The sequence below is a fragment of the Equus asinus genome, chromosome 1, assembly GCF_041296235.1.
Source record: "Equus asinus isolate D_3611 breed Donkey chromosome 1, EquAss-T2T_v2, whole genome shotgun sequence".
Lineage (NCBI taxonomy): Eukaryota > Metazoa > Chordata > Mammalia > Perissodactyla > Equidae > Equus > Equus asinus.
Genome location: NC_091790.1, coordinates 206,249,642 through 206,274,654, shown reverse-complemented (window position 1 = coordinate 206,274,654; position 25,013 = coordinate 206,249,642). Strand labels below are relative to the sequence as shown.

General features: G+C 41.2%; 1 protein-coding gene across 4 annotated transcripts in view; it reads right to left on the bottom strand.

Annotated features, from left to right (window-relative positions):
* RBM33 (RNA binding motif protein 33) overlaps positions 1 to 25,013 on the bottom strand; it is a 132,562-nt gene that overhangs the window by 22,922 nt on the left and 84,627 nt on the right. For 3 of the 4 annotated variants that reach the window (XM_044765671.2, XM_044765670.2, XM_044765672.2), the window contains exons 10-14: positions 22,339 to 22,471; positions 21,605 to 21,948; positions 20,038 to 20,340; positions 18,200 to 18,487; positions 11,790 to 12,446 (exon numbers count right to left, since the gene is read on the bottom strand). In XM_044765671.2, coding sequence (XP_044621606.2) covers positions 11,790 to 12,446; positions 18,200 to 18,487; positions 20,038 to 20,340; positions 21,605 to 21,948; positions 22,339 to 22,471 — 1,725 coding nt within the window. Of the gene's footprint in view, positions 1 to 4,090; positions 4,305 to 11,789; positions 12,447 to 18,199; positions 18,488 to 20,037; positions 20,341 to 21,604; positions 21,949 to 22,338; positions 22,472 to 25,013 lie in introns of all 4 variants that reach the window. The other variant, XR_006523736.2, reaches the window with a different exon arrangement.

Here is a 25,013-nt window from a genome sequence, read left to right as displayed (position 1 = left end):
GAAAAACCCAGGGCCCTTGGTCCCGCTGTGAGTGCTGGACTTGATGTCTCCAGTGCCAAAGCTTCAACCCCACACTGCCCTCCTAGGGGAAGCGCTTATACTAACACAACTGTTTTCAGCAAGGGTTGAAACAAAAGGGCCTAACCATCATTCAGTTAATCAGTTTAATTAAATGAAGGGCTACTATAATGCTGTGCTTTTGCATCTTTCTGAAAATCATGCTGAGCACTTAAGGTTTAAATCTAAGTAAAGAGTTATTTCATTTTGTAAGAAAAAAGAGGTGGTTTTTTTTCATTTGAAAGAACAATTATTCTTTTCCAAATTAGCACAATGGAAAGCTAATTCTTGGGAGAAATTTTAAATTCTAGAGTTATTCCAGTTAACACGAGGAAACAGACCACCTATTAACAACCAGGTTGTGGCCAGGAACATATTTTTATGCCACACACACAACCACACAGACAAAAGGTGAATGAGAACAAGCTAAGTGCCTGTGCGCATTTACTGAGAAGTCTCCTGTAACACACGCATAGAGTTCACAGTGCTGAAAGAGATCTTCACACTGTCAGCACTCACATACGTATCAATTTAATCATTCTGTCCATTACACATTAGGAATTTCAGAAACCTGTCATCTTAACGTAAGGAAACAACTGGCTGTCCGTGGATGGTAGATCACAGACTTCACTCTGAAAGTGAATTTCTCTAGGGTGGACAGCTCACTTTCGGAATTCCTTGCACGGCAGTGTGTTTAGATACGATTTTAAATATTTTTCACTTCCTCTAATAGAAATGAGGAGAAAAGAAGTTTGGTCTAATATTTTGTTGATTTTTTTGCATGAATGAGTATCTTTTAATAAATACCATAAAAATGTCTTTTTAGAGTAGTTTTTCTTAAATATAAGGCACTACCTGAATTAAGTAAGCTTAGGGAATACTTTTTATCAGCTTAATCTCCACAAAAAATGAGATTTGTAGCCACCAACATTAGGAGGACAAATTTATTTATAACAAATGGTTTAAATGTACAGATAAAAATGCCTATTGATACTGTCAGGGCGTCTTGCAATTTGACAGATCAAATCTTATTTTCATTCTTAAACCCCAGGAAGAAGTGGTATCACTGACTTGCATTCACTAGTGAGCAAATTGATTAATCCCGCTCTACAGAAATCTCAACTCTTGATTACACCTATCAGACGTTAAGCAGCATTATTCTAGAGTGACAACACTTGACAAATTCCCCAACCATTTTTCTCAGCCTTTGTGGCCCTGCTAGCTTGTATTAACCCTGATGAAAAATTAATTTTCCTTATCTTCTTCTAAACCCCAAAATCCAAATCCGCCAAACTGGCAACTCTTTCTGTAAAGGTATTATGAAAACCTCTAAAAGATTAATTGCATGTCTTCAGGTGACATTAAATTAATTTCTGTACTCATGACAGACATTTGATACTCCGTACTGAGAGGACAGATAACATTGTCAGGACACACAGAAGGACAGTGGTTAGGGTCCCAGGGCAGCCTCTTATGAATCCTCCTTTCGATAAGGCCTCCTTCACTGTCACGGCAACGCCGCTGATCTTACAGCCCACAGACCTCACGGAACAGGTTTCTATTAACTACAACAATGCTGGGCCTGGCCCTGTAATCTTTAGAAAGCTCACTCAGAACCTGGACAATAAATGATATGCATGCTACATGAAGTTGCTAAATATAAATACATTTAAGGCTCTACTGTGTCTTTGAAGACCACTGTTTAAAGGAGAAAAGGTAAAAGAAAATAAACAGGATACCGTTCTTATCCAGGTTCCTAGGTCAATTCCCTCATTCAACTGTCACAATATGACATGAGGTGAGAACATTTCACACCTGCAGTGTTCGTCTCCTCTCTACAATAAATTACCCTTACATATGGCAAGCATACAAAACATGAAAACAACTGAAATCTAAAACACTTCCTACAAAATTCCAGTAATGGGTCCACACAGATTGAACTGAATCAAAATCCATGAGGTTAAAAAGACAGGGCAGACAGCTCTCGTAAGTGCTCGGGCTTCCTGAGAAAAAGATTCGATTGGCATGTACATGGGATTCTATAGCTGGTGACAACGTGGCAATTATCCAAGAGCTCTCCGTTAACATTCTACCTTTCTGAGATTAGTTGGGTTTGGGGAAATCTTTAAAAAGCAAAAATTAACTGGCCTTTGGAGGAACTCACCAAAGCCCTGAGCCTCTGAGGGGATCTGAGGGGATCCCAGGACTCTCCAATTTCTAGTGCACAAACCTACCAGCCTAAAAAGGAAAGGATGGCTGAAAAGTGAGATTGCCGGGGCCTTTCCATGCTGCACGTCATCAAGCATCGGGGGTCCCAGAACTCTGCTCTCCCAGCAAGAGCCCCCACTTGGGGGTGAGGCTCCAGGCTCTGGAAAACAGAGCTACCAACCTGCCCAGGATGAGCAGCTCAGAAGGACCTACTTTGTAGGCTGGGTGACTTCCCCAGGGAGACAATCAAGGCCCTCTTTTTGGTAGTTGTTCCCAGTTAGGAGAGGGAAGAGAGGGAAGTTATCCGAGACAGTGGAGAAAGCAGATTCCCTTCCTGCTGGGGAGGGCGGGTTAGCAAAGCCTGATTCCTAACTCCAGGTGAATTATTTCTGATCCAACCACTTATTTCACTCCCCAATATCACACCTCTAAAAAAACCCATTAACTAACGTGTAGAAATTCTGATTCATTAAAACTGATTTCTGTCTTCTAATGAACCATCGTCTGTTTTGCCCAAATTTAGAGGCCACCTGTTTAAGAATGCTTTAAAAAGTCATTTCTCTGCAAGTTAACAATTTTGCCCACTAAAGCGTTTCATAGCTCTTAGTGACAAATGCTTGTGTACAAGAATTGGTCCTCCAGAAGGAAGATTCTACAATGTACATCTTATCAAGTAAGTGATTAACCAAGACTCGTGTCCCATTTCTCTTCCTCTCTCCTGCTCTTTGCCTTCTGGCCATTTTACTGCTCATTAGCACCTCTAACAGGGAGAGCATCAGACCTGACTCCAACCAGCCACTGGGCCACTCTCCTGACCCCAACACCAACAGGACTGCAGGGTAAGAGGGACTGCAAGGCGAGGAACCGCAGACGAGGGCCCGAAAGGTGGGAGTCTGGGCTCTCCTTCCCCGGAGGGGTGCAGCTGCCTCTCCCCAGCAGTGCCTCTCCTGGCTGCCCTGTGTCAAAGCAGCTCCTCTTACACTCAGTGCCCCAGAACTCTTCTCGAACCCAAGCCCATCACAGTTCTGTCCTTTCCTGCCTCATTTTCAACTCACCTCCACCTGATTCACTTCTTCCTGGTCCTGCTGCACCACCTCAGCACCCGGGCCCAGCCCGAGACCGGGACACCAGGTGACGTCCCATACACGAGAAGGGCTCTGGCCTGCAGACTCACCTCTTAACCCAACCCAAAAGGCAGCCAAACGGATGTACGATACGATCACATGTTGTAAATCGAATAAGGGAGTTTGGGAGGGGACCATAAATTTTAGCATGAAAAGATGGCCAGAAAAATTTATAACAAGGAGTAACGTTATTTTTGGTTTTTCCAAATTTTGCTTACTGATGCCATCTAAATGTCTATAATAAACAGCTATTACTTTTTTTTTGAGCTAACTTCTTTTTTTTCTGAGCTAACATCTGTTGTCAATCTTTTTATTCTCTCTCTTCCTCTTCTCCCCAAAGCCCCCCAGTACATAGTTGTATATTCTAGTTGCAGGTCCTTCTAGTTGTGGAAACAGCTATTACTTTTATAATCAGAAGTATTTGGGGAAAAAACCACTGTGCTAACTCCTTCTTTGAAATTTCAGTAAAGAAACCATAAGCAATCTCTATTATTTTTAAAGGGAAAAGACATTTTATCAATTATTTCAACAAATATCTCTTAAATATTTATAATATACTTGAAACTGTCCTAAATCCTGGAGACAAAAAATGAACAGAAGAGCAAAGCCAGCCGCAGTCAGCAGCAGTAACGAGCAGACGGGGCTCCGTAAACCACAGGTCACACACCACAGGTGTGACAGAGCACGCGCAGGCGCCATACCAAGAACGAGGGAGCAGCCGTGTGTGGAACAAGGCGGGGAGACCTTCATAGCGAGTGGCCAGAGGCTTGAAACCACAGGGCACATCCAGAGAACGGGAGGTGGCGAGGGTGACCTCCTCAGACGAGGAGTCTCCAAAGGGTGACAGATGGCTCCAGGGCGAATGCTTCTGTTTGTCTCTCAAGTCAACGCTCAGGAGGTGTACCTTATGCCTTTCTGTGTATCAACATTGAAGTCAGAACATGAGAAAAAAACGACAAATAGCGACTGTTTTAAAAATTAAGCAAGGTTCAAATACTAGCCCGTCATCCCTCTGCTAAAACTTTCCAATGGCTTCCATTACGCCAAGGACCAAGATCCAAAAGCTACAACAGCCCCTAAAGGCCAGGCTCCAGACTCACCTGCTCTCTGCACTCTGTCCATTAGGGGATCAGCTGTGCCCTCTCTCTACAGGGCCTCTGCACGTGCTCTCCCCCTCTGCCCAGAAGGCTCTTTCCTCCTCCCCTGCCCTCCTTCACCCAGTCATCTCTGCCTCTCCACGCAGTCACTGCTTTAGGGTTCCTCCTCATGCTACTTGCAGCACCCTGCACCGCCTGCTCTCACCTACGATGCTGTCCTGGAGCCTGCACAGCACCTGGGTTGTTGAGTGGTTCCTACTTTCTTACGCAGCTGAAGCAGGTGCTAATGCACACAGAGCTCCTCAGCCCCAGGTTCTGTGTGCTGTGGCGGTCTCAATCACAGCTGCCTCACTCACACACTGCTGGCACCGACGGATGACCCTTACCCACCAGCAACAGAGGAAGTTTCAGTGCCAGCTGGCTGTAGCTGTCAACGAGCCTTGATAAAATGCACAACAAACAAAACAAAATCCAGAATACAACTGCAGATGCCTGAAAAGGCCAAGCCCACAACTACCCCTGCCATGGAGAGGAGACCCTCTGAGACCTACCGTGCCCCTCCTCCCCTCCCTGTCAGTAGTTTTGGCCTCAGTCGCTACCTAAAGAACAGGGCTTGCCTAGCCCCCTGGTCCACAGACAGACTCATTGTTAATATTTAAATAGTGACGTTTAATTCTCTTGGAATTCTCACACTATGACAATAATTCAAAAAAAAGAACTCAATGCAGCAAAACGTATTCTTTATTCATTTCAGGAAATGTAATACACAGCAGAATCCAACCAATTCAGGCCATCTCTTTCTGATTCATTTTTCTGTATTTGGAACTCACTGTAGAAGGACTAGACACGCACTGAGGGGCCCAGAAGCAATGACACCCAACAAGCACATCTGGCCTCCAGCTCTTCAACACCAGGAGGCAGGCCTGACAGCAGGGCTGAGGCAGAGGTGCTACAAGATGAGCCTGAACAGCTTCCTGCACCAGAAAGGAAGGATGTGTTCACAGAATGACAGAAATGCATCAAAGGACACAGGCAAGCTTGAAGGGGCTCTCACTGGCCAATCTGGGACAACTCAACCTCAAAACGAACAATGATAGTAATGGTTCACTGGATAAAACAAGAAGTCATAAGCCCATATTCCTGTAAATAAATGAACAAATGAGTAAGCCAGGGCAAAGAGAAAGCTATCAGAGAAGGAGCATGATAACCAATAAAATACAGAGGAGTGTCCGCATTAGAAAAACATCACTGTTGCTAAAAACAGTGAAAATCTGACAAGAAATGGGATCTTTACATAGTCTCAGAGTATCCTCCCATAAGTTACTTATCAATTACAAAGGGCAAGATCGTAACTCTGCAGTAGAAATACTTGGCAAACACCATCACACTCAAGCGGTCAAGATGCCACTACTCGACAAGCCAATGTTGTATGCCTCCTAACAGCACACACTGAGGAGGACACGACATCCTTCTGTGGTGCTTCTGCCAAAAAAGCCTAGAGTGAACTGATCGTGAGGAAACACAAGACAAACCCCAAGCAAAGGACATTTGGCAAAATAACTGGCCTCTCCTCTTTAAAACTGTCAGGGACACAAAGGCTGAGGAACTGTCCAGATTAATGGAAACTAAAAGGTAATACGTGGTCCCGGACTCGACCCTGGAATGGGGAAAATGGCTATAACGGACACTGTTGGGACAAGTGAGGAAATCTGAATATGCACTGTGGGTTGGAGAGTAGTACTGTATCAATGTTAAATTTTCTGATTTGTCATACTGTACAACTGTGGTTTTGTAAGAGAATATCTGTGTTCTGAGGTAATACACTGTGTCTCCAACCTACTCTCAAATGGTTTGGGAAAAATTAGGTAGGGGTGCATGATGTGTGTGTGTGCGCACATGTGTAAAAGGGGAAAAGAGAGACAACGATAAAGCAAACGTGGCAAAACATAGACGCCTGGTGAAATCTGACACAGAAGCACAGGGATTCTTTATACTGTTTTTCTAACTTCTGTTAGTTTGAAATTATATCAAAATAAAATGTCCTCCACTCCACAAAAAAGATCAGGGGTGTACATCTCCCCTCTCTACCGCCTCTCTAGAGAAAATGTGAGAATAACTCTCGAGTAGGTAGGAAGGGAAGAAATGCACCGATGCCGTCCAACCCCCAAAAGCAAGCTCACACAAATAAGTTGGGACCTTCTGTAGGCAGCATTCTGACAGCCTTTCAAAAAGGAGACGCAAGAGTATCATGCTCGGACAGCTGGCTTTCCTGCTGAGGCATTCTGTGCTGCTTTCATTTCTCGGTGTGGCCAGCAGAACAAAGGACTGTTTACTTAATTTGCTGCCAAATTCTTAAAATTTTCATTACCTCGATTAGAATAAAGCAGCTGAATTCCGAATTTGCTTTCATTTTCTTAAAGAACACTATAAACTGCCACTCTAAATAAGCCATTTTTTCTTCCTTAAACTAAAAGGAAAGGGTAGTGATATTCACCGAGCCAGCCACTACCATGTGCTCAGGCCCTGTGCCACTCGCCTCATACGTGTTACAACCTTTAATCCTCACAACCAACCTGGGAGCACGCCAGCCTCATTTTCCCGAGGAGACCCGGGTACACCTGGGCCAGGTAACTAAGGTCCCACAGACGGGCGGAAACGAGGCAGCAAACACTTCAAAGGCTCCCCATTTCCCCTAAACCAGAAGACAGAGCTGCAGGCTAAGTGAATTCCTCAGTAAAGGAATTTCCCGTGGCGTGTGCTTGTTCTAATTCCTTTTTCTGATGTTTAATCACAAAGAATGACTGGATGACTACAGCAAGGCTACACTAAGTTAACATTTCATATTTTTATATTTGCTCCATTATTACGCGAATGGTTTTTCTAGATTATTTATGTATTGCTTATGAACAAAATTATGATTTAAAAGGTTGCTCTTTCGGTTTCTGAAAATTAAATACTTAAAAGAAGCTTTCTGAGAAATGAGCAAATGGAAAGTATTTCCATATTTTAAGTAATAAAAAGAGAACCATTCCATCAAATACAATTCTTTAAGTAGATTACTTATATAAATAATACTCAGGGAAGCATATGAAATTTAAGCAGCAACTTTTGCCAATATCTAACACTCTTTATAAACAGCATTAATTTGTTCCTTTTGTAGTCTGACTTAACAAACCCAGACAATAAAATGAGTGTGAAAAACCCCAAATTCACAGACATAGACTGATTAGCCTCATATCAAAAGGTCTCTTTAAATTTTCAAATTCCCCTATTTGATTTACACAGAAATGTTCAAAGACACACACTGAGCACACAGCAAGTTATAGATACACTTAGCCAGGATAAACCATCACTCACTTTACCAGGCCAGCGGCCACATGCTTCCTCGAATGTTACCAAACCATTCCGCACATTCTAGAACACGAAGGGTGGAAACCCAGCCACCAGGCTCCAGTCCCATCTCCACGGCTGATGCTATCACCAATCACAGCACTGTTTCATGCCCCTAAATCCTTCTCAACATGCTCTCTAGTTAGGCAATACCAATTGGGGTGGGCAAGCAAAATGAAACCTAATCATCATCCTCATTCTAAAAACCCCCACAAAAAATCTTCTGAATCAATTCCAACTGCTATATACTCATTGGAAACAGCAGAATATTATCCCTAATCAAGAAATAAGTAACTGGAAAAAAGCGGCAGAAAAAAATAACTTATAAATAATGTAAAAAACACAGGATTCAGAAGCCTAGCTGTTACCAATTAGCAGCTGTGTGGCCCTGGGCTACTAACACGACCTCTCTGAGACTCAATTTACTCACCTATAAAATGGGAATAGCAGCATCGACCTTAAAATGATGTTGTGAGCACATGCTAAACACTCGGTAAACAGTAGCTACTACTATTATACGGCATAAAAATCACAGAATGCATTTCTAGAAGGGTACTTAGGAGCACTCTAAAAAGAAAATGGACATTTTTGAAGTACCTGCTATGTGTCAGAGGTTTCATTTACTTATTACTCAAAGTAACCTTAGTAACTCCATTTAGAGATTGGAGATTGAGGTTCAGAGAAATGAAATGACTGTCCAGGATCCCAAAGACAATAAATAAAAGATGACCATCCAAACATGGGTCTTCCTCATCCAAAGCCACATTGTCTTTACCGTATCACACCACTGTGTACAAATGTAAGCGCACTGTCCTGGCGAGGGAGAGCTTCCATCTCTATACTCCATGAAAAGGAAATCCACAATGACCAGTAACAAATACGATGCCAACAAAAAGCCCTTGACGAAAGCGAAGAATCACTCTCAAGCTTTAAACCCAGACAGCGACGCTGGAAAATGCTTCCCCTATGTCTGTAATGCATTAGTTCTAACAAAGAAGAACAATATAAAAGGAATAGAAATTCTCTTAGAATGATATGGGTGAATTAAAAATCACTTTAAAAATGATACAATTACTGAAAGGGCAGACAAAAAAACCAACTGTCTTAAGACTCCAGCTCTTTCACTTTTCAAAATACTCAAAATCCAAAGATAAATGATCCGAATATAAATAATGAAATACGGAAAATAACAAAAGAGAACTGCATGGATTCACAGTCACCTCACAGTAAAAGCAGACCTAGAGAAACCTAGTTTACCTGTAAGATATTCCCAAGTCATTCGTCAGAATAAGAGAGCCAAGAAAACCCTGCGTTCGTAACCGTAACCACCCTGGGGGGTACCTGCTGACCTGTGGTCACCACCAGGGCGTATTCTCTGAACGGCACCACCGACTGCAGTAGGCCCGCGTCCTGTCTCAAGACCACACGAGAACGAGGAGATGACTCAATGCCAAGAATAATTTAATTAAATACGCTAGGCACCAGTTTAGGTGAGAAAAAAGTGAAGGAAATAAAACTGACTCTCCATAGTAAATCTTTCTAGGAAACCTTAAACATAATACATATATTGTATTTTTGTACTAACAGGATGTAAAGAAATCCAGGGCTTATAGCAAAATGCAAGAACATGAACTGACAAATAAAATGCTCTTATTAAACAAGCAATTATAAACCCGAAATGCATAAGTAATCTTCTGCACAGGTATGACATACAAGCGAATCCTACTGAACGCTAAGCCCGTCAGACCCTTCCTGGGGTGCCAGCAGTTCAGGGCTGGCCCCACAGCAGCCCTGGGCACAGATGCCAGAGGGAAGGAGAAGAGGCAGCAGAGACTGAGACGGACGGCAGAAGAAATGTGAGCACACTTAGCACTGAACTGTTTCCTTTTTGCATCGCCTGAAATAAGCACAATATGAACATGCTCTCCTAAAAATAGTTCCTACCCACAAAAAACCCCAAGGCTGACAGCGAAATACTATTTGTTCTGGTTCAGGGAGATACAAATGAGGCATTTATCTTCTGATAAGTCAAAAGTTGCCAACACGCTATTAAAGGAATTGATGGGATAAATTCTAAGATACAAAACATGCTGGTAAACTAACTTAATACTTAAGAATTAAAGAGAGCTAAAAAGCTATTCCACACTTTGTCAGACAGCTATTTTCAGGCACAATTCCTCTGCTGTTCTTCTGCGTATTGTAAAATTACATAGCATGATTTTAGCATATGGTCTGATATAAAAAATACGTTTTTGCCACTGGAGAAAAAGACAGCAAAAATTTAAGTAGATAAATTCTTTTAAAAGAAAGGTGTCCACTGGTTTGAAAGCTGCTCTTGGACAGCAGAGCCGCACCCCGCACCTTCTCGCCACCTGTGCACGTGGCCCTCCTGTCACACCAGCTAGCACAAAGCACCGCCGTGGCTGCCATCGGAAAAGTCCCATTCCTAAACGTGGCTCCGTGTCCCTCCTATGTTTACATATGCTTTAAACAAGGGCAAAAGCAAAAGGCTATAGACACTGTGGAAACTCATGAACGCTTGGGTTCTCACCTAAATTTAACAAATTCATACAATATTAAAATAATTTCATATAATATATGCCATCTGCTTATCAACATTTTGAATTGCAATGAATGGAGGTAAGAAACAACAGATTTGAATAAAATAAAATTTTAAGTCCTGTTGAATATGGAATTTCTAATTTATATTATACTATCAAAAGTTTTCTTACAGCATATGAAAAGCTTCACATTCTTAGTCTACAAACCTGGAAATAAAAGCAACTAAAACTCAACTAATTAATCAACTAATGATGAGTTGTACTTAATCCAGTCCAGCAAAGGATGCCATGCCACACACGTGCTCCCCCGCAGCCCCACACGGTACTACTTTCCTTGGATAGACTGACAATTAGAGGCCATTTTCTTTTTTATTGTAAATATTTTGTGGTTTTTAATGTACTCATCACTAGCTGGTTTGCTCTAACTAGCCTGTGTCTTACAGTTCTTCCCCTTTCTTCCTCAATTTATAATACAAATTGCACACAATAGGAAGCGTTGTCACAGAGTGCACCAATTACACACACTATATAGCATCTGCTGTAGAAGTCACTGGAATCAAAGCCAGAGACGAGAGCTACCTTCTATTACATAAGTAACGACTACATGGCAGGATGAGGAAGTGGGTGTTCTACAGATGGCTTCGTGCCGGGAGAATCTTCTGCACCGGAAATCTACCGGCAGCAACTCTAAACACTGAGCACATCCAAACCGCAGTGGGAACCGCGACTACTGCGCCTCACCGGCCCCATCTCCACACGCATCGTTCAAAAGGAGAGGAAGAAACGAACTGTGCGCCTCCTTTGAAAGCATGTGGTAAAACCATACACGATTTCACCTCAGAATTCTATTAATCCTTTCTTTCCCTTCAAACGGGGGAAATTAGCTTGAAAACAGAAGATCAGAAACAGTCTCTGGAAGAATGCTGCTTAAAAGTAGACACATAGCACACTGCCCCCCACGCCCCGCCCTGCCCACAGCTGCTCACCGGGTGTGAAGCTATACATAACAATTTGTTTGTTTTGCGGTAAAGGAAACTTTATTTTTAAAACAAACGATGATTCTATCACAAACTGTCTACAAAAAGAAGCTAAGACCGAGAAACGTCTAATTTAGGGATCGTCACACTGGCCTCTCACCAAGACCCAAGAGAGACAACTGGCACAACATGGTCCCAGCTGGAAGTGGAATGCAAACAACAATTCCTATGCCAGCGTCAAGCAGGCAGAGGCTGGTCTACATGATTGTGACCGAGGCAGTTTTTACTTCCCTTTCTTCAAAACCTTCTCTGGGAATGGGGACATTCTAAGTGAAGCACAGATTCAAAGAGGCAATGGTAACCTTGTCAACTTACCCCGCCTGACAACTTAATCACCCTGACCTTGGAGCTGACGTGTGGCCCATCTCCGCCACCGCTGTTTGCCCGGTGCATGACGGTCCTTTTCGTGCCGGGCTTGGCATCCGGGGGCCGGCCCTGGAGGGACGCCACTCGAGCAGTCTGTGAGGGGGGTGGCGGCCCCTCCCCATCCACAGGCTTTCCCTGCAGGACTTTGTGCTGAGCTGGACTCTGAGGTACAGTTCTGGCCTGTCTCAAATGTTTCAGTGGTTTCATCGGTTGTCCTTGATACTGCATGTTAGCACCAGATGGCACAAAATTGGATGTTTTGGGCTGAACATTTGAAACAGTGACATCTTGGTTTTTCACGAGAAGTCGGTTTTTCACATTCTGTCTGACCTGCGCACCTGGAAAGGGTAACAGTGGGTTACCATTGGTGGGTGATGGTGAAGACGTCTGCTCTTCCTGCTCTGCAGGGGCTGAGGGTGGATAGAGCTGCTGCTGCTGCTGCTGCTGCTGCTGCTGCTGCGCCAGCCTCTCGAGCAGCTCCTTCTTTCTAGCCCCAGCCTGCTGCTGCCGTCGTAGCTCCTTCTGCTTCAGGATTTCTTCTCGGAGGCGTTTCTGTTCTTCTATCTTTAAGCGATATAACCTCGTTTCTTCATCTTCATCAGGAAACTGAAAGAGAAAATATGAACAGTTTACTTTGGAGACTGGAGGTGACCATTCCAGTCTGTTATCACCAAACTAAGAAAATGCACTTTGTAAATACCCTTTAATTCAGGGTTTGAAAGAAGCCATTCAAAATCTGCTTAGAGCCTTTAAGTATAGCTCCCTCCTCTAGGGAGGGGAAAAAAATTGCACAGCTAAAGCTAATTTCAAAAATCTTATCACAATATTAAAAACGAGTAAATTCCCACTCATTTACAAGTTTGAAACCAATTAAACTATTCATTTAAGATATCAAAATACGTTTTGAATGGAAATGGCCACAGCAGGGGGGCCATGCTGTCACACAGGTTTTATCTGGCTCTTCTCTGACGAACCAACAAAGGGGGGGGGGTGTAAATGACCTGAAAGGGCCTGATTAGAACTATTGATTTTTCGTACAGAATTTTCAGCCTGATCTCAAACTCATTTGTCACAGAATAATTGGTTATAATGAACAGCAGAAGTCAATCTCTCTGACCTTGAACTCATGCACTCTCCTCAGAATCAAAATGCTGCCAAATGCAGTATTGGAATATTAATGGTATATACGGAATGTCTTTAATATGCCAGCCCCAAACCATTCTGAAGGTCTATCAAAAAAATCTTTGAAAAAGTCCAGTATCCAATGAGCAAAGTTTATTATAAGCTAAGCATTTGTTAAAAATTGTAATTTTCTTTAAAAAAAAAAAATCACAGGTATCCTCATCTACAGAGCCTTTACAAAAGAATGTAATAAGATTTAATCTAACTAGAATTCAGCTATTAACAAATAAACGTTAAGAATTAGGGTTTAAGGGGCTGGCCTGGTGGTGCAGCAGTTAAGTTCACATGTTTTGCTTCAGTGGCCCGGGGTTCACCGGTTCGGATCCTGGGTACACACATGGCATCACTTGGCACGCCATGCTGTGGTAGGCGTCCCACATATAAAGTAGAGGAAGATGGGCATGGAAGTTAGCTCAGGGCCAGTCTTCCTCAGCAAAAAGAGGAGGATTGGCAGTGGTTAGCTCAGGGCTAATCTTCCTCAAAAGAAACCAAAAAACAAAACAAAAAAAAGAACTAGGGCTTAAGACCAAAATGCAGCTGAAGTTGGCAAGCGCCCACAGAGACTGTGTACTTGACCTACAGGACATAGAGGCGGGCCTTTATTAGGGTTTGTTTGTCACTTTAGACGCAATTCTGACCAATTCTGTTACCTAATTTCAAAGTCTAGGACAGATCTGAAAGAGCAAATCTGAAGGCAGATGAGGGCTACAGAGGTAGGTGTACAGAGCAAGAAGAGACATTAAGGGGCAGACAGAAAACAGCAAGAAGTGGCTAAAAGTTCAAAAAGCCTGGGGCAAGGCCACTGGGGGAGTGGCAGACCAATGGGTACACAATAACAAGTCCAGAGGGCCTGCTGTTTCAAACACACAAATTCGCTAGGATTGTTCCCAGGCCATCCAGGAGGAGGTAAAAGATGTTCAAGAATATAGGCAGAAATACTTCCACATAGGTCTGTCCTGTACTAACCATTACCCACCAGATGAAGGTAAGAAAATAAACCACATTTATCTAAGCAAAACAAATGGAAGACTTCTTAAAAAGAATTTTTTTAAATATATTTAAAATATATTATTATTAAGTAATTTAAATATATTTATTTAAATTAAATTTATTAAATTTAAATGAATTTATTTATATTAAAATAAATTTTACCCACAGCCAACATCATACTCAATGGGCAAAAACTGAGTGCCATCCCCCTGAAATCAGGAACGGCACAAGGATGCCCTCTATCACCACTCTTATTTAACATAGTACTGGAGGTCCTGGCCAGAGCAATCAGGCAAGAAAAAGGAATAAAAGGAATCCAAATAGGGAGGGAAGACGTGAAACTCTCGCTGTTTGCAGATGACATGATCTTATATATAGAAAACCCCAAAGAATCCACTGGAAAACTCTTAGAAGTAATCAATAACTACAGCAAAGTTGCAGGGTATAAGATTAATTTACATAAGTCAGTAGCATTTCTATATTCTAATAACGAACCAACAGAAAAAGAACTCAAGAACACAATACCTTTCACAATCGCTACAAAAAGAATAAAATACCTTGGGGTGAATTTAACTGAGGAAGTGAAAGACCTATACAATGAGAATTACAAGGCCTTTCTGAGAGAATTGGATGATGACATAAGGAGATGGAAAGACATTCCATGTACATGGATTGGAAGAATAAACATAGTTAAAATGTCCGTTCTACCTAAAGCAATCTAGAGATTCAATGCTATCCCAATCAGAATCCAATGACATTCTTTACAGAATTAGAACTAAGAATCCTAAAATTCATATGGGGCAACAAAAGACCCCGAATTGCTAAAGCAATCCTGAGAAAAAAGAACAAAACGGGAGGCATCACAATCCCTGACTTCAAAACATACTACAAAGCTACAGTAATCAAAACAGCATGGTACTGGTACAGAAACAGGTGCACAGATCAATGGAACAGAACTGAAAGCCCAGAAGTAAAACCACACATCTATGGACAGCTTATCTTCGACAAAGGAGCCGAGGGCATACAATGGAGAAAAGAAAGTCTTTTCAACAAATGGCGCTGGGAAAACTGGAAAGCCACATGTAAAAGAATGAAAATTGACCATTCTTTCTCACCATTCACCAAAATAAACTCAAAATGGATCAAAGACCTAAAGGTAAGACCTGAAACCATAGGCTTCTAGAAGAAAATGTACGCAGTACACTCTTTGACATCAGTATTAAAAGGATCTTTCCGGACACCAGGTCTTCTCAGAGAATGGAAACAATAGAAAGAATAAACAAATGGGACTTCATCAGACTAAAGAGCTTCTTCAAGGCAAATGAAAACAGGATTGAAACAAAAAAACAACCCACTAACTGGGAAAAAAATATTTGCAAGTCATATATCTGACAAAGGCTTAATATCCATAATATATAAAGAACTCACACAACTCAACAACAAAAAAATAAAACAACCCAATTAAAAAATGGGCTGGAGACATGAACAGACATTTCTCCAAAGAAGATATACTGATGGCCAATAGGCACATGAAAAGATGTTCATCATCACTGATCATCAGGGAAATGCAAATCAAAACTACACAAAGATATCACCTTACACCCATTATAATAACAAAAATATCTAAAACTAATAGTAACAAATGTTGGAGAGGTTGTGGAGAAAAAGGAACCCTCATACACTGCTGGTGGGAATGCAAACTGGTGCAGCCACTATGGAAAACAGTATGGAGATTCCTCAAAAAATTAAAAATAGAACTACCATACGACCCAGCTATCCCACTACTGGGTATCTACCCAAAGAGCTTGAAGTCAGCAATACCAAAAGTTCTATGCACCCCAATGTTTATTGCAGCATTATTTACAATACCCAAGACGTGGAAGCAACCTAAGTGCCCATCAACAGATGATTGGATAAAGAAGATGTGGTATACATATACAATGGAATACTACTCAGCCGTAAAACAGAACAAAATCGTCCCATTTGTAACAACATGGATGGACCTTGAGGGAATTATGTTAAGCCAATTGGAAAAGGACAATCCTGTATGACTCCACTCATATGAGGAATTTAAAAATGTAGACAAGAGAACAGATTAGTGGCTACCAGGGGAAAGGGGGGTGGGGGGGTGGGCACAAAGGGAGAAGTGGTGTACCTACAACACAACTGACAAACAATAATGTACTACCGAAATTTCAGAAGATTGTAACCTATCAATAACTCAATAAAAAAAAGCAGACAAACAACAATAAATATTAGTGAAAAAAATATTATTAAATAATTTAAATATATTTATTTAATTAATTAAAATTAATTAAATTTAAATAAATATATTTATATTAAAACAAATTTTTACTCCGGGTCCCATTTTATGTGCACAGAAAATTAAAAGCAAACAAATTAAGACAGTCAATTTGTACCATGGCTACTGCAAATTCCATTTCAGGCACAAAGCACCTGTTTGATGCTACAGGAAGACTTCTCTAGAAGTCTGCTTAAATCACCTCTTATGAAAGGGAGAGCCAGACGTGGCTAGTGGTGTCCTAAACAGCCACTTTCTCATTTTATGTAGCTATTACGTGTCAATTTTTCTTAACCAAATCAGTTTACACACAGAAGTTAGGAAAAGCTGCATAAACTAAAAGCAGGAAAAAATTTTTAGCAAAGACTTTTTTATAAACTATCCCAATCTAGTTTGTAAACATACATTATTCTTTCACACATTATTTTAAAACCAAAAATGTCACCCTTCTAATAAGATCTTAATAAATGTTAACTCAATATTTTGACTTTATATTTATATTTCTGATTTGGTAACATTACAGTACAACTGCTACAATAATTTATTAGAAGAAAATCTGACCACTCCGCCCCAATTTCAGTGATTGAAAGATAAAACCAGCATTAACTGCTTTTGATATAATTAAGAAAACATAACTTGCCTATTCTTCTCCAGAGAAACTCTTCATGCCATTATTCTTTTATCATATTAACACGTGATACTTATTACTACATTGCATATCACTTTTATTAGTATTAATATAACTTCCACACACTCATCTTTCACCACGTCCCAGGCACACATGCCCAACAGTGAAGGAAATCGAGGCTGTGAGAAGTGAAGTAACTCGCTCAGGGTCCCATGTTAGCAACAGGGCATCGTTCCAAAGACGTGTTTCTAACTGACGCCAAACTAGACTCCTAGGCTTCTTCAGAACCTGTGTGTGACAGATGCGGCCCAACCTCTGCAGCTATATTTCTAGGGAACAGCCTGAAACTGAATCTTGATGGCATAAAAGCAGCAGACAAGCATACTCATTTCTTTTATAGGAGACCAAGGCCTCAAGGGGTTTGTTCTAGCCACAGATTTTACTAATATTTAACAAGAGATAATTAAAAAGTTCATGACCAATATTGTACTGACTAATACTGAGCCACCCCTAAGCAAAAAATCATCAAGTGGCCAAAATCAAATCAAAGTGCAAAGATCTCAACTGGAAACCATGTAGAACACTGACTTGCATTTATTATTTATTCTTACAACATTTATACCTATTCAAAAATCAGCAACACTATATACAATTCAAAACAATAAAACCCCCCAAAAATCTAATTTAAAAGCCAAAAGTAAAAGTGGTCCTATCTTCTAGAAGTTCAGAGTGTAAAACAAGGAAAAGTGACAAACACCAGAGCAGACATCAGGGGTCGGCTAACTACAGCCCACAAGCCAAACCTAGCCAAACACTTGATTCTGTCATAAAGTTTTACTGGAACACAGCCATGCCCATTGATCTAACAACTGCTGAACTGCTTTTGTGCTAAAACAGCAGAGCTGAGTAATTACAGGAGATAGCTTAGATTATAAAGCCTAAAATATTTATTTTAGGCCCTTTAAAGAAACAGTTTGCTAAGCCCCAATATATACAGATTCTACAGCATACAACTGTAACTGTACAAATATAAATACAATCGTATTTATCATAATACGTAATTTAATAACATCATAAATCAGTGAGAATGAAAGTGTGTCTTATACGAATACGGCGGATTAGGTTAAAAGAAGGACCCCCATGAAAAAAAGTGGGAAGATTTCATGAATAAGTCACTGGATGAGAATGAAGTAAGGTACAAGCTGATTATAAGGCTTTCTGTTTGAGACCAAATATTGTTTAATGAAAAAGTCCCACCTCTGGCTCTGCTTTCACTTCTTCTTTAGGTTGAACCACGGGGCTAAGTGGCTTGACTTTCACCTCAGTCTTCCCTTGTGCGCTCCTGGACCCCACGGCAGGCCTCGTGGGTGGTGACGTGCTGATAATAGGTTTTACTGGAGCTGCAGGTGTGGAGGAGCAACGACTGTTACTCATTTCTATCACGTGTGACGGTGCTATCGGTAACTCACGCAAATTACTGTTTCTTGGAGCAGTTGGCTGCATTTGCTGCATTGGTCGTTTGGTTACATTCTGAGAAGTCGTATTCTATCGTAAGAACAAAGAAATTCTAATTACAACTGGAAACTTGGGAGAAAGAACATAAAAAGGCACAATATTAGATAAAAACATAAAGAAATTGTTCTAACTAGTAAGTCACTTCTCTTTTGAGGAGTGGCTATTGTTCCCATCGGCAAACACCTGCGCTTCTGTCTAAGTGTTTCCTGCTGGACACGGCAGCACGCCCTGCCGTGAAGGACTGGGACTGGGGAAGGTAGCATGCTTGCCTACGGAGCAGCTCCTCTTTATGGAAATTACACCAGGGGAGTACAGTATAGGAACTAACAGTCTTAACAGAACTGACAGGGCCAAAAAAAGGCATCTGTCTACACAAGGAGTCGGCTGGATTAATGGCATCACCACTTTTACTGGGTCCCTAAACTCAAGGGGGAACAATAAAAGAATCAAGCATTACATGAACATCCTAAGAAAAACTACTTCCTGAAGTTGAGAAAGATGGCCCAAAGTTTTATCCAAGAGGAAATTCTCAGTTATGTTCATCCTCAGGATTCCTAACACAGTGCCCACTCCTAGAGGAGTTTATAGATGCGAGAGATGGCTGGGGGAGAATTTAGCCCCGAGATCACTTGGATCAGTGTCTGAGGGCACAAGCCGGGGATGTAATCTGCCAGTGCTCTAACAAAATGAAACCTAGGTTACAAAGCATACTCCTCCAAGATATCAAAATCTTTTATTTCTTCTATCATTTTAGTCTCAATGTTACGTTAGGAAAGAAAGAGGCAGGTATGAGAAAAATTGAGATTAAAAGTAGCTAAATAACACGCTTGAAGCTCAAGGTCAAAAAGAGACAGTACTAAAAGGAAAATCAACTCTCTCACCTTTATAGCCTAGAACTCTTACCATTAGCCTCTTTACAGTCATTATTTAATAGAGAACAAGGCAATAATGACTACCGTCTTTTATTTTTAAAACAATACACTTTCCCAGCTTCTTTCGAGGCATAACAATCCACACATTTGCTGATTGTACTTGAGTGGAACCTCACACAAAAATGCACTGTTCAGCTCCCACAATTAAAGAGAAGCTCCATGAAGGCAGGAAACCTGTCTCATTGGTCACTGCTGTATCCCAGGAACTAGAGGGTATCTAATGAATTCGTCCTGACCTCATGCCCTCACTCATTCAGAGCTCAAGGAGACAGAGAATCCATGCAGCAAAAGTAAGCCACTGGCAAAGGCAGTGACCGTCACCCAAAAGTACTTTCTAAAGTTACGTCTCTTAATTCATAATATCACTTGTCACTACAGGAATACCTTGATAAATGAAAGTAAGACGCTGAAGCAAATGATATTCATACAGTCTTCCAGGCACAAAAGGGACATTATTAATTTCTGTAGTCAAGAAAATCAACTGCCAAAGCAGCTTTTGAAAAATACATTCACTTCAGAAAAATGTACTACACATGCTCCATTAATTAAACCAGAATTAGAAAATATTCCAACTCACAAGCACTGCCCCTAAAGTTCGGAGACTTCCAAGACCCCTGCTGAAGACAGCTGGAGACAGCGGACACTTACATGCCTGAGCCCCTGGCGCTGGGGGCACTGCATCCGCCCGTTGTTGGGCTGCGGCTGGGCCGTCTGCATGTGCGGCCTGAACTGGGGCTGAGCCATGGGCATGAGCGGCGGGGGAGGAACGGAGAGGTGGTGGTGATGCTGGTGCTGCGGCTGGTGCTGAGGCTGGTGCTGCGGCTGTGGCGGCGGCGGCTGATGCTGCGGCGGAGGCTGGAGCGGGGGCTGGTGCTGGGGCTGGAGCGGGGGCTGCTGCTGGGGCTGGGGCTGGGGCTGGTGTGGAGGGGGCAACGGGGGGTGCAGGGGCCCCTTCCATGCCAAAAGAAAGAGAAACAGTTTATAAACATATGTACTAGTTACGTTCCAATTCAGTCATTTCCTTAAAAACCCCAACACCAGAAGGCAACTTTAAGTGGTACTAAAACTTCATTTTAGATTTGTTTGATAATATTATCTTAAATGCAGTAATAAGCCAAAAGCTACTCTCTTACATTTTATATTTGCTCTAAATCCCTTGAATCCCAAAACTCCAGGGATCTGTCCTACAGAAACAGCTGAAGCAGTAAGCAAACACAAGCGCGAGGACGCTGCTGCACGTCTCTAAGCCACAGCACTGAGACCAGCAAACACGTGCACAAACAGCGACAGCACAACTGCAGACTCAGGCGGCATCTTTAAACGATGCCGCGAAAGGTAATTCACCCACATGAGAAGATCAGGGTAACGGGTTTAACTAGAAACAAAAAGGCACGGTGATGAGGAGGCACGCACTAAACACAGAAAACACGTGCCCCAATGCCAGTGGTGACTTTCTGGACGATGAGATCAGTCTCCTTTTGAAATATTTGTCTATACTAAAATATTTCTGCAATGGAGATGTATTAATTCTAGGTTTTTAATAAAAAGGAAAAATGCAAAAACATGTTATCCTACTTTCACACCCTAAGTAATAACTTTCCTTTTTTCATGTTAGACATATAGCCTATGTGTTTCTAAACAGGTGATTCAAGCATACCATCGTTACATACTTTCATAGCAAACTTCGAGTACAAGAAGAAATACTGGGTAACAAAGAAAACACAGAAACTCAAGGCAGCCCATGAAACACAACCGATCAGCAGAGGGCACTCAAATCTTTCAAATAATGAGGGAACAGCAGCACTTTTTTTCCTCCCTCCATGCAAACCATCTTTCCGCTACATACTGCAGGGACATAATTTGACAAAGAACTTTATTGCCATTGGTAAAACTTTTAAGAATCTTGCAATGATGAGCAAAGGTATTATCAAAACATGTCCTAATTCTATTAGCAGTATATCCTTTGCAAAATCTTAGTACTGACTTTTTTCAGTTCCCAGAAAATTTTCCTATTTCTCCTACAATTAAGGAGATAAGCAATATTGTCAAGAAAGTTGTCTTTAATCAACTGTACATGTAAGATTAATATCCTTACTCTCTAAATAATCTCCACATCTTAGTCGACTGGAATAAAAATGTGCAACTTCATTTGATGAAATGCAAAGACACAATGCCACAGGCAGGCTCGTCCCTGAAGCTCACTCGGGAGGCGTACCTGCAGATTCGGCTGTGCGTGGGCAGGCAGGAAGGGCTGTCCCGGGCCGGGCAGGAAGGGCTGTCGAGGAGGGATGAAAGGCCGTGTGGCTGCTGACCCAGGCTGGCTGAAGTGAAGAATCCCCACTGGACCTGGAGGCTGGAGGGCTGGCCTTACAGGCCTCTCTCGCGGGAACACTGGCTGCTGTCCTTGCTGATTAAACGCTGGGCCAGGCTGAGTGAATGGTAAGGGACTGGGAGTGGGCACAGGATGGCTACTGCTAAGAAGCGTAGGGGGAGGTGGCGGTGGAGGGGGACTTCGCTGTTCCAGGAAGAGATGACTCGGGAACCTTGGTTCACCTGAAACTGAACAGTAGTGCACCATTACCTTCTGGTTATATGGTACACGCACTTCTTGGAAAAGCAATTATATGTACTATCTTACTAGAGACAAAAATTACAAGTGGTGGCAGGATATAAATGTTCGAAAAGAATTCTAGATTTTGCCACTATTTCTAGATTGCTTGATTAGTCATTTTCTATAGATGATTTCTTCCTTTGTATGAGATTTTCACATTTCAGATACCAATAACATCCAATCTTAGCATCTGAAATGACAGGCAGAAGCGCAATGGTACAAAAATGTGATGCTCTTTTAACAAAATCTACTGGGAGCTATTCTCAGTTTAACAGAAAGACGCGCTTAGGCACATCACACCAGACAGCTTTGTTCCGTTACTCGGCACCATCCTTTACCTCCTAGGAAGAAAGGGTCTCGATCCTGGGGCAGGGGGGGGGCTCTCCACTGGTCCTGAAGAGGAAGTCGTGGGGGCTGGCTAAAATTGTTGGGGACAGGTCCAGGTGTGTGCTGTGGAAATTCTGGAGGGCCCTAAAGAACAACAGGAAAACAGGATGAAAGGCAGGAACATAATTCGTAATTTTCAGAAAAGTATACAAAGTTCCAAGTTTTCCACCTTGGATGAAAACATCATAACTGATCTTCTGCAGCCCCCATCCCAGATATACAACTACATGTTACAAAATAAGTGGTTCTGTGTAATGAAGCAGTCAAACATCAGAACGCAGCATCTAACAGTTAATTCCATGTTTTAATGTTGCTACAGCACCACAAGAACATTGTTTTAAGCTTAGTGAAATCTATGCAATTATTGACCTTCTTGCCCATTAATCCAAAAGACTAAACGTCTACTTTCGATGTTCCTAACATTGATCTTCTCAAACACTCCATTCTGTTACCTTTTCAACATAACCATAAGCTACAGTTATGAAGTTGCTTTACCTCAAAAGAAGAAAAATATATCGAATTTGTACCATTACAGAAATCGGCAATCTCTGACGAAACAGGAAAATGCGAAACATTTAGAAACCACATTACTACAAAAGAAATATTACACAGTTGGATTCCATTGGACGAAAAGTTTTGAACTCCTATAGATTAATAACGTTTTTCAATAACTACATGTCACTAGCAGAACTCCAGAGAGACAAACTAAAATAACTTCATTTTTCAGTTGGCCTTTCAAGTACTCATGGGGACTTTTTAAAAATGCTGCATTTGCTTAAGAAAATCTCAATTTTTTTTCACTTCTCCAGAAAGAACATTAATTATACATATCATAAAAATAATTTTCATTTAATAACACCTCACTCTTTGAAACTCAGCCAGTATTTATCAACTTTTTAAAATCATACTTCTTTCTGATATACTTAAAATGCTAATGCCCTTTCTGTCACTTTATTACTAATACAATTAGCTGTTCCCTCTAAATATGACATCACTTTATAACACTGAAAATGCTTTTGCAAACTACATTTGCCGTCCTTCTCTCTTCAAAGTCTGCTCTACCCATGGCACTGTAAGAATAATGCAAAATGAACACTGGTATACACACCACAAACCTGAAAGACCACTGGCTATATGGCACTAAAAAAATTATGTTTAAACACAAACATCACATCTTTATTAAAACACAGATATTAGGGACTTACTGAAACATGTTCAACAGAAAGCTCCAAAGCTTAAATTGTTGTAGTCTTTGTCTATTACTTTAGGTGAGATCAAGGAAATCCCCACCTTACCAATGTTTGACATTAGGGAATGTCACTTCTCACTCTAAATAAAGGCCTCAGTTAAGATAACGATCAAAGCACTAACCATCAGTAACTGAGAAATGTAAGATTTATAAGTGAGAATACACACTGTATACATTCATACTAAATTAGAAAGATTTTTACCCCTAATAAATGTAGAATAAATAAATGTACAATAAGGTTAATTTGATACTTTACTGATATGCTTTGATATGGATATTTTTTGATATTTTATATTTTCACTATGATAATAATATGCTAGAAAAAGTATTTCTAATAGCATAGGCTATCATACATGGTTACTTATTAAATCTGCATTAGGAGTTTCAATGGACTTGCCTCTTTCTTCCACTGCCACATTCTTTCCTCTTGTTTCAAAAATATTCTTATTTTTTGAAGTCAGTGAAATACATGGTGTGCATCTGTATGTGTATCTTGCCGGGTAACTTAAATAGAAGATTTATTAATAAAGTATTTATTTATAAACTATAGCATTAGTATTCTGTCTTTAGTTTTATATATCAACTTTTTTCTTACATACACATGTATCTCAAAAGGTGTTTTCAAAAAATCTTCAAAACTTTCTGTATGATAATAAGTTAGCAATCAAGGTCCTGTTGTTATTTCAAAAAAAATGTTTACACCATTCTTCCTAGAGTGGCACAGGAAACAACAAGCTGCCTGCCTTCTGGTTTGCGGCAAGGTTTGGCTGGTCACACTGCCTCTAACCCACGCAATTTGACTACACAGATTAGCAACGCACACCCTGGGTAAGACCCATTTTCCATTAAACAGCTTGGGGGAGGGGACACCAGGAAAAAGGGTCAAACAGATAAATATGGAGAGACGGTTACAGTTCATTAAAGCAATTTACAGTGAGAAACGCAAAACCCACAGATTAAAACCACACTCCTGAGACACTAAGAGGGGAAAACACCACAGCCTAGAACAAGCTATTGGATATAAAAGGTAAAAGAAATCTAAAAAGGAAACACATGTATTTTTCATGAAGTTTTGGCTTACAAATAGTAAAAAACACCTACCTGAAGATAAATGGAAATACATTTTTGACCTTTAAAGTGTGATAAGAGGGCCCAGGCCCGTGGCCAAGTGGTTAAAGTCCTGCATGCTCTGCTTCAGTGGCCCAGGTTCACAGGTTTGGATCCTGGGTGCAGACCTGCTCCACTCACCAGCCACACTGTGGTGGTGGTGTCCCACATACAAAAACATAGAGGAAGACTGGCACAGATGTGAGCTCACGGCTAATCTTCCTCAAGGAAAAAAAGAGGAAGATTGACAACAGAAGTTAGTTCAGGGTG